This window comes from Dysidea avara, chromosome 14 (genome assembly GCF_963678975.1).
Source record: "Dysidea avara chromosome 14, odDysAvar1.4, whole genome shotgun sequence".
NCBI lineage: Eukaryota > Metazoa > Porifera > Demospongiae > Dictyoceratida > Dysideidae > Dysidea > Dysidea avara.
Window position 1 is genome coordinate 13,861,201 of NC_089285.1, and position 15,714 is coordinate 13,876,914.

At 38.7% G+C, this 15,714-nt stretch overlaps 2 protein-coding genes across 2 annotated transcripts; one reads left to right on the forward strand and one right to left on the reverse strand.

The window, feature by feature from the left end:
- Window positions 1-652: 652 nt before the first annotated feature.
- LOC136244492 (dehydrogenase/reductase SDR family member 11-like) lies at window positions 653-11,116 on the reverse strand. The gene is made up of 7 exons (XM_066036086.1): window positions 10,757-11,116; window positions 1,572-1,775; window positions 1,430-1,524; window positions 1,247-1,376; window positions 1,100-1,198; window positions 977-1,042; window positions 653-923 (listed from the first exon to the last, which is right to left on the reverse strand). Exons 1-7 carry the CDS (start codon window positions 10,889-10,891, stop codon window positions 879-881), a joined length of 774 nt encoding a protein of 257 aa, XP_065892158.1. The 5' UTR covers window positions 10,892-11,116; the 3' UTR covers window positions 653-878.
- On the forward strand, window positions 11,089-12,962 carry LOC136244491 (WSCD family member AGAP003962-like). The gene is made up of 2 exons (XM_066036085.1): window positions 11,089-12,062; window positions 12,546-12,962. The coding sequence occupies exons 1-2, from the start codon at window positions 11,324-11,326 to the stop codon at window positions 12,896-12,898; spliced, it is 1,092 nt and encodes a 363-aa protein (XP_065892157.1). The 5' UTR covers window positions 11,089-11,323; the 3' UTR covers window positions 12,899-12,962.
- The last annotated feature ends 2,752 nt before the right edge of the window (window positions 12,963-15,714 follow it).

Here is a 15,714-nt window from a genome sequence, read left to right on the forward strand (position 1 = left end):
CTACTCTCAGTAATAATGCATCTAACATTAACACCAAAGAGAACAAATACCAGTGTGTTTGCTGAAATTGAACACTCTTCTTCTTGACTTTTGTACTGCTATCTCATCATTGTGCCAAACATCCCGGCTGCGGCTTTACAGCTTTGCTCTAAAGTTAAAATTCCATATCTTATAAGTTTGACAGGGGCAGATCTAGGATTTCCCAAGTGGGGGTGATAAGCTAAAGTCATCTATAATGCATGCAACTGCATGTTTGTACAATCAGTAGCTAGCTAGCAGCTATACAGCATGTGGAGTGTGCTTTATCTAGAGGGGTTTAGGACATGCTCCCCCGACATGAATTGCATTTAGTAATAATTTTGACTGATCTTTATTGAATAAGCATAAGCATTGTAAGCCACTTTAACTAGATAATATTTTCTAGCTGGCTGTGGTATAATACTAGCTGTCATAAAGGGCAGTGCTTAGGGCACAGCATTAATGCTGCAGTGTGGCTTGAGTTCAAAGTTGACTTTCAAGGACTCTATGAGTGCATCCTCCAGGTATTTAATTCCATTAGGCTAATCTGCTGCTAATAAGTAATAACACTAAAAAACAAAACCACAATTATTCTATGTTCATACTGTGGTTATTGCAAAGCATCTTCTCTGGATATGTTGGTAGTTGTATTCAGAGTAATTATAACTATTACATGTACATGGCTAAAATACATTAATTTTAGCTGCATGATATTGCTGTAACGCTAACAATAAAGAACAAATTTAATCAGATAGCTCTTTTCCTTCTCCTCCCCACTACCTGAGTAGTTAAAAGTAACTTTCTATATTTAAGCTTAGAGTACATATAACTGAAACAAAAACGTAGTTGTGTGTAATATATCAATATCGTATTGCAGTGACTGGAATAACCTTCATTTCATGTACCTGTTAAACACACAAGTTACACTCAGTTAGATCAGGTCACCCATACAGATTACCTGCACTCTTGGTGGAGATGATAGTACATGTAAGACAGTACTAGCAATGTCTTCAGGATATAGTGCCTGTGGTGGGATTGACAACCTTGTACTTATCTGCCATCAAGTCCAAGAGACACATACCTCAGGAGCTATTTGGTCAAAGATGGCCTTGGCTGTGTCTTTGTCACATTTAAATGCACGTTCCGCAATCTCAGTGTACACATGACCAGGAGAAATTTCCTACATGTACACAACACAGCCTCAACATTTAGATAACTATATACTTACTGTAATCTTGATTCCTGAATCCATTACTCTCAGCTCCTGTCTGATTCCCTCAGTGATGGCTTTGAGAGCAAACTTGGTGACTGAGTACATGTGTGCCGTGGACCCTACTGGTACCATGTGTCCAAATATGCTGTAAGAAATTTGTGAAGATTGTGCTATCACTTGTTTATGCATATATCCTACCTGTTGATCATTATAATGTGGCCTGTGTCACAGTGCCTCTCTTTTAATCGTGTGACAAATTCTCTTGTCATTACACAAGCACCAAGTACATTAATCTGAATGGTATTACCAACAAGATGTGATAGGAAAATAATTTACTAACCTCCAATTGCTCTCTCCATTCCTCAGTGGATCCACTAAGCAGTGGTGAAGGCCTCATTAGTCCAGCATTGTTGATACACACATCTGCGCCACCAAACTGAGTCTTAATGTTATCAAACATTGACAAAATGTCTTCCTCTTTACGAACATCACATTTCATGGCTACCACTTTACCAGATGCACCAGTGACCTCTTGGGATAATTCCTAAAGTACAAGTAAACACACTGTATACTGTATACAGCCATACAGGTGCACAGAATAAATAGGCAACTATTCATACTTCAATAACATCATCTCTTTAGGGTCCTAGGATCTACTATCCTTTGATCCTGGTCCATACCAAAACAACAAAGCAGTGAAAAATAGTGTTCCCATCCCCCCCCCCCCCCCCCCCACAAAAAAAAGCCTGGATGGAAAAATCAATGGCATTTAAAGAAATAGCTGCAACAATATTACTACCAAATCATTCTTAATGATGACAGTGTAATCATTAAAATGATTGGCAACAGCATCATTGCAGCTGTCACCTTATTGCATGAAGATAAAATACAATTGTATATAACGTATTTGTTAATATTAGTGCAAAAAATGTTCTAGAACAATAATTGGTAAATAATTATTATAAAGTTATACAATTAACTAAGCAGATTTAAACTAGAATTTTTATTGGAGCCGCCAAAGCCATAAGCTCCTGGAATAAATAAAGTGAACAATTGACAGTAATGGTTGTGGTTAGGGATTTGGGAGTTACCGTATAACGGGTAGGGTATTTACCTTCAGATATTTCAAAGAGGCTCTTCTCTTTGAAAATAAATTTCAAAGCCCTACTATTCTTCGAATATAAATTCCTAGTATTTACAATTACATCTACAGTGCATGCAACACACATAATTAAACACAAAGATGTCTCAGCAACAGTTTCATAACAGCAGACCATCCCTCTTCAGCACCTCTTATGTTAGGACTATAGCTCTATATTAGTATGTAGTTTCAACTCTTCCTAGCTCCTATTCATACTGCAAGGTCACCCATGCATGTGATACTTCATACACTGGGACTGGTTATAGAACACTTAACACTTGCTCACCTACTGCTACTAGTAAAGAATTTGTCATGGCTAAATGCAAATGTGTATTCGTTGGAACTCCATAAGGCACATGCCACCAGTGAGTTTGTTATTGTGGTGTAAATTGGTGGCCATGCATTGTTTTGTTTGGCCTCTAGCCTTGCAACCACAGGCAGTGAGGCAGGCAGAAGTCTTGACAATGTTTTAAAAAAAAATTCAATATCTGGCTGTCTGTGAATGTTTTCTTCTGCATAACACTGGATTTGAAGATAGATGCACTACGGCTTTACGGTAGTAGAAATTAAATGTTCACTAGTATATCTGCAGGTGTAGGCAACCTCCCTTGTTTCACTGCTTTTATGGCTATGTTCCTTAATCAGACTGAGAATTCCTACTACTTGTTATTACTACGGCCAGGACACATACAACCAAGGAAACGTGTCAACCTAACAACAGGGCAAAAGGCTTACACAGTGTGTAGCTACCATATGTACTGTGTTCAAGAGAATAGTGACAATACCTAGTATGAAACTGACTGCTATATTAAAGTAATATAAGTGACTGCTCTATTAGGGTAAATCAATCTGTACAAGTTTGCAAGTTGTGACATACAGTGCTCAGCTCCTTGTAAACAGTATAGTATTAATTTTAGAATGAAGAGCCAATTGTTACTGGAAATTAAGTGTATATTCTATAACACAGATAAATGACTGCTCTATTAGAGTATCTGGATTGTACAGTACATAATATAACAGAGCCATTGCCTTACAAGCACCCTCTCTCCAATGTCTGACAAGTTAGTGAAACACTAAACCACCTCTGTCACCTGCTAAACAAATGGCTCTAAAGCACATATTCGTGGAACTAATTAACACTAATCATTTCTATGTCTGCTTTCATACATGACGGCTCGTCGTTTCACCTCTTAATACCCGTTCCTCACATTGGAATACATGCCATGTGGTAGGTGTTAAGTAGAATTGTCATACCATTTCAATCAATGGTACATTTGTGCCTTTGTTCACCAGCAATCCGATGCCCAGTTAGCGTAAGTTCATAGACCTTGTAGTTTTTGCATACACTAATTATTTATTAATGACATTATCTTGACTGCATTTCATATTATTCTTAGTACTAGGGTTGTATAATTTCCGAAGAAAAGGCTAGCCATGCCCCCAAAACACATACGGTACATGTTACAGTGGTACAAAAGAACAACACAAAAACATTAACTAGCAACAGAGTAAACAAACAAAAACTATAAAGTAACAATGAGTAAGAAGCATCAGTTAAGGCCAGGCCAAGTTGATTCACAGTTTATTTTCTGGGTTTTTAGGAAATGAGTAATAAATTCATAATTCATTATTGCTCATGTTTTCCGGAACACGTTTTCGTAGACATGGTGAACTATTGCAATGTCTTTGTCAGGGGAGCAAAGAAGGGGGCTGAGCCCCTGTCAAAGAGATTATTGAGGGGCTCATCCCCTCCTAAATTATCTCTAGTTGTCATCAATATTGATATACTCTAATAGAACAGTCACCTTATACAACAGTCAACAAATATTATATTGACTGTACTGCTAAAATCACATTCAAGATTCAATCTAATTATCTGAAACGTTACCCCAGACTGTCAACCACGTATTAATACAAATACAATATACCCTAATAGAGCAGTCACCCTAATGCAGAAGTCAAGCTAATATTTTGATAGTCTGCTAAAATCGCTCTCACATTCAATATCAGAGCTAGGGTATAATTTTCAAAATTTCCTGGAGGCATGCCCCCAGACCCCCTTTAATTAGCATGCTTCAAATTAAGCTTAAGGCATGTCATCCTGTGGATAAGTCTAGCTATATACATCCAAGCTCAAGGTGCCTCTTTCACCCCTGGTGTGTGACTGTGTGTGACAAACAGAACGATCATCTGTTTGACTGTTGTGTCTGTAGCATCTTCAATAAATTTTGATGATTTGTTTACTTGAATAAAGTCAGGAACATTTTCAACTATTTTGATGTTCATAGTATGGTTAACATAGTAAGGCCAGGCAAACTATAATAATTGTTTCTCATCCCCACCCACATCCCTTCTTACCCTACCGCCTCTAATTTCAATATTGCTGTTATCAATCACGTGCATACTTATTTTGATGCTAAGAAGGCTGGCTATCATTCTAAAGTACAGTAAATGTCATTGCACCTAAGAAACGTGTAAGTACTAGTTCTTAAAAGCTTTGACTAACCTTTATAGTAACAGAAAGCTTGATTTGGAGTATTTTCTTTAATAGCTAATGAATAATGAAAAATGACCTCCCTCCCACATGGAAATCTGAATTTTTGTGGATGAGAAACAAGTAATCAAGTTTGCCTGGCCTAAGTGTATGTACTTTGTCTGGTTAACACATAAAATTTGTGGTGTTGGTGCATGAGGTAGGAAAATTTTGGAATTGACATTGCCTGCAGGATTATGTATAGGTATTTTTCTAGGTTTTTCCCTTTACGTAATATTGTAACTATAAATTTTCTGTGATTGCTGTAACATTTCAGTATACAGACAACTGATTAAACTGTTGCTAAAGCAGTAATTAAGTAGTTAGTTGTAACCTCTGGGCTAAAAAAACAGATCTACTGGTCCTAGTAGCTTCTGAGTCCACAAGGGATAGTCATGATATATATTTATTAAAGCTCAAGTCAGGCTGCAATGTTTTCAAATATGCCTTTTAAATGTTGCACCATGTACAAACTGTTGCATAGACGCCAGAGGGGTGATTTAATTTTTCTATACAAAATTCTTAACAACTACTTCAGCTCTGACTTTACTAATCTATACACCTACTCCACTACTACTACTACTACCAGGGGACACCGTATTAAATTGTTCAAGCAACGTTCAAGATTATTATGCAGATCTAATTATTTTATGAACAGAGTGATTAATGAGTGGAACAGTTTACCTACCTCTGTTGTAGAAAGTTCTTCAATTAACACTTTTAAATCACTGTTAGATAATTATTTTTTTAGATTTTAGATTTACTTTTGTATAACGCATTGATCGGGTATACAGGCTTTGCCTTTACCCGTATTTAATCATAATCATAAAAAAAACCTTTTTTAATGAAACATGAAAAATGACCTCCCACCCTCACGACCTTTTCAAATATCTCTGACGATAAACTGTGAATCAACTTGGCCTGGCCAAGCAAAATAATATAATGACATCATAGATAATATACAAACCATGGATTGGAATACAAAAAAAAAAATGCGAGTACTAGTCGTATATAGTCTCGCATAGCCAGACCCTATTTCTCTGCACGGCGCTTATCGATTGGAAATTATAAGCGCCTGCTCCGAATGGGTCTGGGGACTCTACAATAGACGATATGCGTGGTCTTATTATCAGATGAAAAAATTACGATATTTTGTAATTTTGATATTTCTAGAAATCCTGATGGTGAACGCTTGTGAGAAGGAAGTTGATATCGCCCTACTAACGCTCTACTAAGGCAACATGTCGAGGCGCCAGTGTTGTGTTTGGGGTTGTCACAATAGGAAGGGAAGGTGTGCTGAAGATATAGATGAAAATCGGCTCTGTGAGTGCCCTACCCTTCAACACAAGAATTGCCCAAAGCAGGATATTTTGTCATTACACACTATTGCCTGCATGCCCCAGCGTGTAAAGCAAGCAGTAGTCCAGAAGATCAATCTCACGAGGCAAGGACCTAGGGGAACTAAGTGGCAGCCTACAAAGGGGAGTGTAATTTGCAATGTACATTATCCAGACTTTAAAGGACCAACCAAGGATAACAAAGATGTTTTTCCAATCAATTTCAAGAGGCCAGGGCACTACCCTTCAAGTGCTCCAGCACCAAAAAGGAGGAAGGTGACCCATAGCCATAAGCCAGTTGCTCCTTTACCATCTTGTGATATTGATGTTGCCGCCCTACATACTGAAACAGGTGTTGAGTGTGAGGAACAGCAACAATCCAATGTAGAGGAAGGCTCTGTTCTTCCATGTGATTTGTCCAGGGATGACCTGGTTGACATTCGACCTGCCCATGAGGAGTTATCCCCTGATGACCAAGGCCATGGTCCATTTATCCCTCAAGGTGATTCATCCAATGGAGAACAAGACACGGATGGTGGTAGTGTACAAATGTTAGATACTGATGTCACAGTTGTGACAAATGAAGGATTTACCAAAGATGCTGAGATCATTAAACTACAACAAGAGAATTACAAGTTACGTCAAGAAAATATGAGACTAAAAGAAACAATAGAAACTTTTAACACTTCTGTCCAGCGACTAAGTTTAAGAATTCTAAGTGACTTCCAAGTACAAATGTATACTGGAATATCAAGGAAGACATTTGATTGTCTAATTGACTGGTTGGAGCCTGTATCGAGAAAGAAGGGAACAGTTATTGAACTTTCACCCTCACAGAAGTTGTTGTTAATACTGATGCGGCTCCGACATAATCTCACTCAAAATGACCTGGCGTGCAGATTTAGTATAGAACAAAGCTCAGTGTCTCAACTATTGAACAACTGGGTACCGTTATTAAGTGCTCAGTTAAAGGGACTTATTAAATGGCCGCAAACCACATTAGGTCCGACAGATCCACCTTACAATGTTTTGCCAAATTCCGTTGGCATCATTGATGGCACAGAAATTTTTATTCAGCATCCCAGTAACCTGACCACTCAGAAATCCTCGTACAGTGACTATAAGAGTCACACTACTGTGAAATACTTGGTAGCCATAGACACATTTACTGGTGTTTTCATCTTTGTTTCTCCTGGCTTTTCTGGTAGCAGCAGTGATAGGTTCACCATTCAGCATAGTGGTATACTTGATGAATTGAAACCAGGACAAAGAATTTTGGCCAATAAAGGCTATAATGCCCGAGACTTGTTTGCCCATAAGAGATGCTTCCTTACCATTCCAAGTTTTTTAAGTGATGGCAGACTTTCAACAGAAGATGCAATGCAGTCTCGCACAATTGCCAGTGTAAGGATTAGGGTAGAGAACGCTATAAAAAAAATGAAGGAATACAAAGTATTCACTGAGACACTGTGCAATCGTACCAATAAACAAATTATAGATGACATGATTGTAATTGTGTGTGCACTGTGTAATCTTAAGCAAAAGCTTATAAGATAACTTAGAAATTCACTAAATTTTTCCCTGCCATGTTTTCCCACTATTGAACATTGCAGAGCAGCATAGAGCAGTTGCCAAGATCCTGCAATTGTTGGTGGAGGTACTATGCATGCCAGACATTAATCTATTATGGACAAACAGTGATATAATAAATCTATGTAAGGAAGAAATAATTCACAATAGTTTTTAACAGAAGATGGTTTTAATAAAAATTACATGTTACAAAGCCTATCTAATATTTCTATACCTAAAGAAGTATAATAAAAATGATTTAGTTTTCCAACCATTTCTGTCCACAACTCATTGTCCAGAAAGATTCTTTCGACATGTATTTCGAGATTGGTCCATACAACAAGATCACAAAATTGTGCTCCAGTTAATGCAAGCTGGCCAGTTATTTGATAATAATAATCGTGTGTCCGCTTAAGCTGATGCAGACCACTTTCATCAACATATAAACAAAATGCTGCATCCTCACACGAATCTGCAATGCTGTGGTCACGATGCTTATAGGGACACTTGACTTCTATGACAGCAAACTCTTCATTTGTGAGACGAATAACGCCATCTGGAGATGTGGCTAGATGTGGATATTCCTCACTAAGGAAGACTCCACAATCGTCAACGTGAATTCCAGTCAAATTCATATAGAGTTGAATTGCTTCTGACTCGTGGTCACATCCCCACTGTAATGCAGCTGTATTAAAAGCTCCATAATCCCCTAGAATGAATTTAATAAGAGAGATTGGATACAGCTGCTTAAAACTTCTATTGCAGACTTTGCCAAAGTTGCTTGAAGTAACACGCCACTGCCTTGCATCCATCCAAATAGGATTATTGCGTTGACCTATGCTCATGCTTTGTATCAACTCCACGTCTTCTTTTGTTGGCCTTAATGCTTCCACTAGGTCTTGCACAGTAACATCTCGTGAAGCGGATATCTCACACAATTTGTCTAGTGGATCGATCAATACAGGGTTGGCACTAGACGGAGGATGTGTATGCTGGCCTCTCTCTCTTTCTTGGTCAAAGTACTGCTTCACTCCTGAATCACAACCAGCATCATCTAGCTTCTGCAGGAGGTCATCCACTGGTAAAACTGGTCCATCATAAGCAAAATATCCACTTGATGATGACCTCCCAAAATCCAGAGTTGCAGCCAAGCATGCTTTCCCTCCTTGTGCAGGCCTAGACCAAGCACATCTCATACTTGTGCATGCCTGAGGAGTAACCTCTAAGAGTGTTATAAGCAGTGCAGCAACATGTACACAGCTCTGTGACTCCCCAGCAGGACATTCACAGTTACCACCAATAAGTGTGCCACTACTACTGTCTAGCTTTATAAACAACGAGTAAAATTGTGGCACTTTACGCATTGTGGGTCTACACTTAGCCTTTACATAGTTAAAGTTGCCAGAACTTGCTATTTCTAGGCTGAAAACATGGCCACACTGACACAAACGGATGCCAGTTCTAAAATTCTTGGTGTATCCCTGTTTCGCCTTCAGATAGCTTGTTACTCGGCTCTCTGTGACTAGTGGAAAGTCATCTTCGATCCAGCTTTCATTTGGTAGCTCAGTGAACCCGGGAGGAGCAGGAAAATCAACACGTTGGAATGATACAGCTTCGAGTTCAGCTTCCAAACTGTCCGTTTGAACAATGTCATGCACTTTTTCAACCAGTTCTTCTTTGTTTCCGGTTAAATGAATCCGTCGGTGGCGTAGAAAATCCTTTAGCTGTTCCACTGTCCACGTACGATACACTTCAACACCTTCCGCCATTGAAAGTCTCAATACTCATTCACCGTCATGACGTCACGGATATCACGAGAGTATTAGAAAAATACGGCAGTGCATATCGTCTATTGAAAAGTTCTGCAGGCAAACCACCCCTGGGTAGGTGAGCGTTGATTGGTCCTAAACCACTTTCAGAAGAGGTGTGGATGACCACAGTTGGCTTCATCCTTAGCTATAGGCAAGGCTTCAGCCTGTTCAAACTCTAAAACCAAGATAAGAGAGCTATAAAATTTGCTTGTAATGAACGTAATCATGCCTGAGGTGTGAGCTGATCAGTCTCGCCTCCAGACAGCTCGCAGAGAAAATGGCAGATGTAGCTAGTATATATAAATCAAGGTGACAGTAGTAGTAGTACTGTATTGACTATGCCACGAGCCAGGCTATCTAGATGCGAGACTCAGTATATTTGCGTGACATATCTCAGACATACCGTGTGGATGACCACAGTTGGCTTCATCCTCAGCTATAGGCAAGGCTTCAGCCTGTTCAAACTTTAATTACAACCAAGGTAAAAGTTACTAAATTTGCTTGAAATGAGCGTAATCATGTCTGAGATATGTCACGCAAATATACTGAGTCTCGCATCTAGATAGCCGGGCTCGTGGCATAGTCAATACAGTACTACTACTGTCACCTTGAATTATATATACCAGCTACATCTGCCATTTTCTCTGCGAGCTGTCTGGAGGCGAGACTGATCAGCTCACACCTCAGGCATGATTACATTCATTACAAGCAAATTTTATAGCTCTCTTATCTTGGTTTTAAAGTTGTTATTGTTATTATCTACTTTTACCAGTTAGGCACTGGAGGGTGTACACAGAAGGCAGAGCCTGTTCGAGGTGTTTACCCATAGCCTAGGAGCCTAAGTTTGAACAGGCTGAAGCCTTGCCTATAGGATGAAGCCAACTGTGGTCATCCACACTTCTTCTGAAAGTGGTTTAGGACCAATCAACGCTCACCTACCTAAGGGTGGTTTGCCTGCAGAACTTTTTTATTGCAGAGTCCCCAGACCCTTTCGGAGCAGGCGCTTATGATTTCCAATCGATAAGCGCCGTGCGGAGAAATAGGGTCTGGCTACACGACACTAAGTCGTATATTATTTATGATGGCATCATAGACGTGGAAAATCTATGATGGCATGTCTAGTCTACTTCATACCTCCAGTCTACCTTGATTTCTCGCACACCCAATCACAATCATTCCATTTAATGCCAACTGTTTCGCCACCTCTCGACCTATCCCAGATGAAGCTCCAGTAACGATGGCTACTTTTCTCTTCCATTGCTCCATCATCAGGTGGATAATTTAGCTCATGTATACGCGCTTTAATTAGGGATTGCTAGTAGTAGAACACACCTGTCAGCACTAGTTACTGGTATCAGTTACTTCTTTACTACTAAAGGTCAGAATCATAGTCGAGGTCACTCTGTAAGAAGTTTCGCTTCAGCTCCGGCGTGTACAACTTTAATTTGCTGTAGCTCCACCCATAGGTGTGCACAGCATAAATACTTTACAGTAGCGCTTAAACGTTTTGCTCGATACACAAGTCGAAATATATAGATGATAGGATTGCTGCCGCGGTCAATATTACGATTAAGGTCTCGTAAAATGTAATGGTAATGTTGTGAGGATCAGACAATACTACAGGAAAAGTCTCCAACAAACGATCGAGCTCCGCCTACCACCGGCTGTTGTTGTTTATCCTCGTGGGTCTCCTCGGCCATCATGATCTCACTGCGTCAATTTATCCTTTTTATCGTTGTCCTTATAAGTATTGCGATTAATGTGATGGACTGGTGTGTTGACCTCACTCTGTCACCAACCATTGTACAGGCTGCTGCTGGGTGTCACTGTCCATGTGATGCTGACAGCCACAATTCAACAGTCAATACTCCCACTGTTGCTACTACTGAAAAGATTTACGTTCCCCTGAAGGAATTAAGGAAGCTGGTTGACATGAATGCTGTAGAAGGTCTGGAGTATCTGGACGAGGTGTCCCTGAACCGTTACCATGACTGCACCCCACACGAAAACTCTCACAATCACTTAACTTCTTGTGGTGGTCAGAAGAACTGTGCCAACCCACTTTGTTACAAGAAGTTAAGATTTCTCAACAGGACAAAGCCTATCACAGCATTGGTCAGTTTCCCTGGATCAGGTAACACGTGGATGAGATATTTGATAGAACAAGCCACTGGTGTATTCACTGGTTCCATCTACTGTGATAAAGCCTTAAAGATGGTTCACCCTGGGGAGCACATTGTGACTGGAAATGTAATTGTTGTAAAAACACACCAAGCTGAAGCAACACTTGTGCCAATATCTCAGGAGATGTTTGGAAAGGCTCACTACAATCAAGCAATATTTCTAATTCGTAATCCATATGATGCACTATTGAGTGAAGCCAATAGAAGATGGGGAGGATACGGACACACTGGATTAGCTACTGAGAAGAACTTCATAGGTATTGTGTGACCATATATTGTGTATAGAGCACACACCAACTGGCTTCACAAGCATTCTGTCTCCTCCCAGAATAGTTACAAATAAGTACCTGGAACCACAGCTGCCATAATATGCCTTTGAATTAATCGTAAAAAGACCCACATTATAATTAAATTGGTATGATGCAATTCTAATAAAGCAACTTGACGAGATGAACTATGTGGTAATTTATTTTTCAGGGGGATGGAGCCGAGAAGTGAAACATGTTGTGTGCATGAAACATTATGTCAAACTTTGGCTAGGATCATAAGTCAAAATTTTACCTATTGCTATACACACTTGCAATTAAAATTACAACTGATACCATAGCTGTACTCATTGTAATATAAATGCAGTGATTAATTGCCCTTAGAATTCTAGGGTCCTGAAACATCAGTCTGCAGAAAAGGTTGGTAGATCAAAGCAGACAATTTCTATGATGTATTTTATTTGTTTGTTATAGGTAACCCAAACTGGGAATGGTTCCTCCAGTACAAGACTACATTATGGTCCTACCAGATCCTCACATGGCTGGACCAGTCTGTAGTACCAGTGCACATTGTACAGTATGAGAAGCTTGTAGCTAATACTAGACAAGAACTGGAAAAGGTGTTGGACTTTCTGAAATACTCTGTGTCAAGTGAAATTATTGACTGTGTCATGCAAACCAGCGATGGATACTTCAAAAGATCTAAACATTTGAATTTTGACCCATATTCACCAGAGAACATTGCAACTGTTTCTAGAATAATGAGACAAGCAGACCCAGTGTTAAGTAAATATGGAATTCATTATAGCAAACCAGATTATCACTAAATTTATCGCAGTCACATTTCCATTAAATTATATATGCACAGAAAAAAATTATTAATATATTATATTGCTGCTGTGTATTATTCTCACATGGCCAGACCACTTTTTTCTCTTGTGTTGGGGTAGGGAATTTAAGAAAAAAAAAGTCTGGCCACGACAAGGATAATATAGTACTATAATATCTATGGCCACAAGGCCCACGACTATAGCTGTGTATACTGTAAGTGCAACAGCAACGTTTAGTTTAAGTATAGACAAAATATAGGGCCACTTGACTGGCCTGCAGGGTTTGCATTTTATTGTGCTGTGCATCTGTTCTACCAAAACATTAGTAGTACGTGATGTTATGGACAATAACAGTATAATTTGTATGCATGGATCTGCATGCAAAAAATAGTTTTAAAGAAACAATTTCACAAAGTATAGCTATAAGGCTATACTACTGTTGTTTTATCAAGGCCTTGGTATATGTAAAAGTGCATTTTATATTCACTTTGACTTTTTTCACTGTATGCCACACTCATACAATTGCTTAGAGATAGGTTTATTTCAAAGAGCAACCACCGTTATCCACACATAAGTCACAATGCAGATTCTCACAACAGGAAGTATACTGGTGACTTTGAGCATGCATTATGTTCTTTCCAGTTTCTGCTAGTGCCATAGTCTTAAACTATTACTATACAGTTTTCATAATGCACTTGCATGCTTTGCTAGAATAATTTGCATCGTTGCATGCTCCTTATTATATTACTATATTATAACTGTGACTGCCGCAGTAAACATTATATGCAGTGGGTGCATGGGCACAACCAGGCCAAGATGTATGTAGTCAGGGAAAATCTAGTTGCATTTCATATTACAAACTTAATAGTTGTAATTGTCATTGGAATCTGAGTGATCTAAATGGGGTATATATGCACCAAATTCAGAATTGTTAAACGGTATATATATTTTCTTACTACATCACATCAAGTGATCACAGAAAACATACCATCAGTCCATTAGTATGAGTTTTGTACTTCAGAATTTACAGTGTATAGAGATCAGTACCAATATGGTACTGGTTTTAATTGAGTCTGAATTGAGTGGCAGCTATTCAAACACTTCACTGACTGCACTATTAGAGTTATTGACTGCTCTATTAGTCACAATCACCAAGGATATAATGGTTGAGAGCCTGTTCAAAAACTACAGTAGGGAGTCAGAAACTTGACACAGAAAACTCAGTATCTCAATTGCCACTTATGAAATCCATAATTGATTTTATAGGGGGGTGAGCTCTTTCTAAAAGTAGTTATGTATGTTTACTTAGCTATAGCTATATCTCTTTCAGTCAGTCAGTCAGTTATTCAATGAGTAGGTCCTCCCTGTTGAATCTAACCAGGAGGAACAGCATGTGCCGATTGTTGTGAGTATAAGGAAATAAATCAAAATGAGAATACTCCACTAAATGAATTCTATTATTGATTTAATAATTTAAAATTATAATGTACAAGACTCAGAATTACCATATAGCCTAAATATTTCTAGGGGTTCGTTTTTTTTGAGGTTTTTGGCAAAAATTTTATCCTTGAAAAATTTAGACCTCCATACATTACATATGGGATTGTCTGCAAATCCGTGAAAATTTTATTTTCATTGCTCAACCTTGAAAATTTTACCCCTTGGAATAATTAGGTCACATTCCATAGGCTCTAATATCTAGCTATGATTAAGCAATATGGTAAGTATAGCGTACATGTACAGATACATGTTATAACAACTTATCCTTGATTATAAATACTGCAAAGGCACCATGAAAGTATTTTGAGGTTAGTTTCTAGTCAGTTGTGTTTAACATGATATAGATAGCTAGCTATAGTGTATGATAAATGAGTGCAGTTTAGTAGATATTTGGAGCAAAAGAGATTGCTACACCCCGTGCTTTCTGTTGTGGTACATCAACAGAAGACATCTTGCTTTTTTAAAGCTGTAGATCACTTAGTCAATTCCTTGGGTGAAGGGAAAGCAGTATGTGCTGCTTTTCTTGATCTTCGAAAAGCTTTTGACTCACTTGACCACTGCCTACTTTTGAAAAGAGTTAGAGACCTAGGTGTGTCAAGCTCATTACTATGCTGATTTCAAAATTACTTAAGTGATAGAGTTCACCAGGTCAAGCGCAATTGTGAGTACTCAAAGTGGAGAGGAATGAAAGGTGGTATTCCACAAGGAAGCGGCACATTGGGGTCATTATTATTCTTGATTTACATGAATTATTTACCTTTACAGATCACAGATGGGGTGTTAGTACAATATGCTGATGACACAACATTGATATGTATAGTGGTTCTGAAACTTCTGATCCTTCTGTTGCGGCTGCATTTATAAATACACAGTTATACCTGATATACAACTGGATTACTAACAATAAGATGAAATTAAATCTAGCAAAGTCCAGTGTAATGTGGTTTTAAAAGTCGTCAGAACATCCAAGTATCTCAGTAAATGGTACCACACTGAAATCCTAGGATAAACAGAAGTATGAAAATGTCTTATTATCTTTTTCTTATCAATATAGTCATAAGCATTGCCTAAACTCACATCTGTTGAAGTTACTGCTAGACTCATTAGTTCTTTCTCATCTGTATTATGCCCTCCCAGTGTGGGGCCCTCCAGTAACCCATCAATCCTTACAGAGGCTGGAACAGAGCAGTATGTATATACAAACAGCTGTCCAAGTTTGATCATGTATCACAATATTTCTCTGAACCGGCTCAGTTGGTTGCCATGTAGGAAAATCTTTCAGTTTCAGGCTTACTGTTTCAGTAATGTATCAC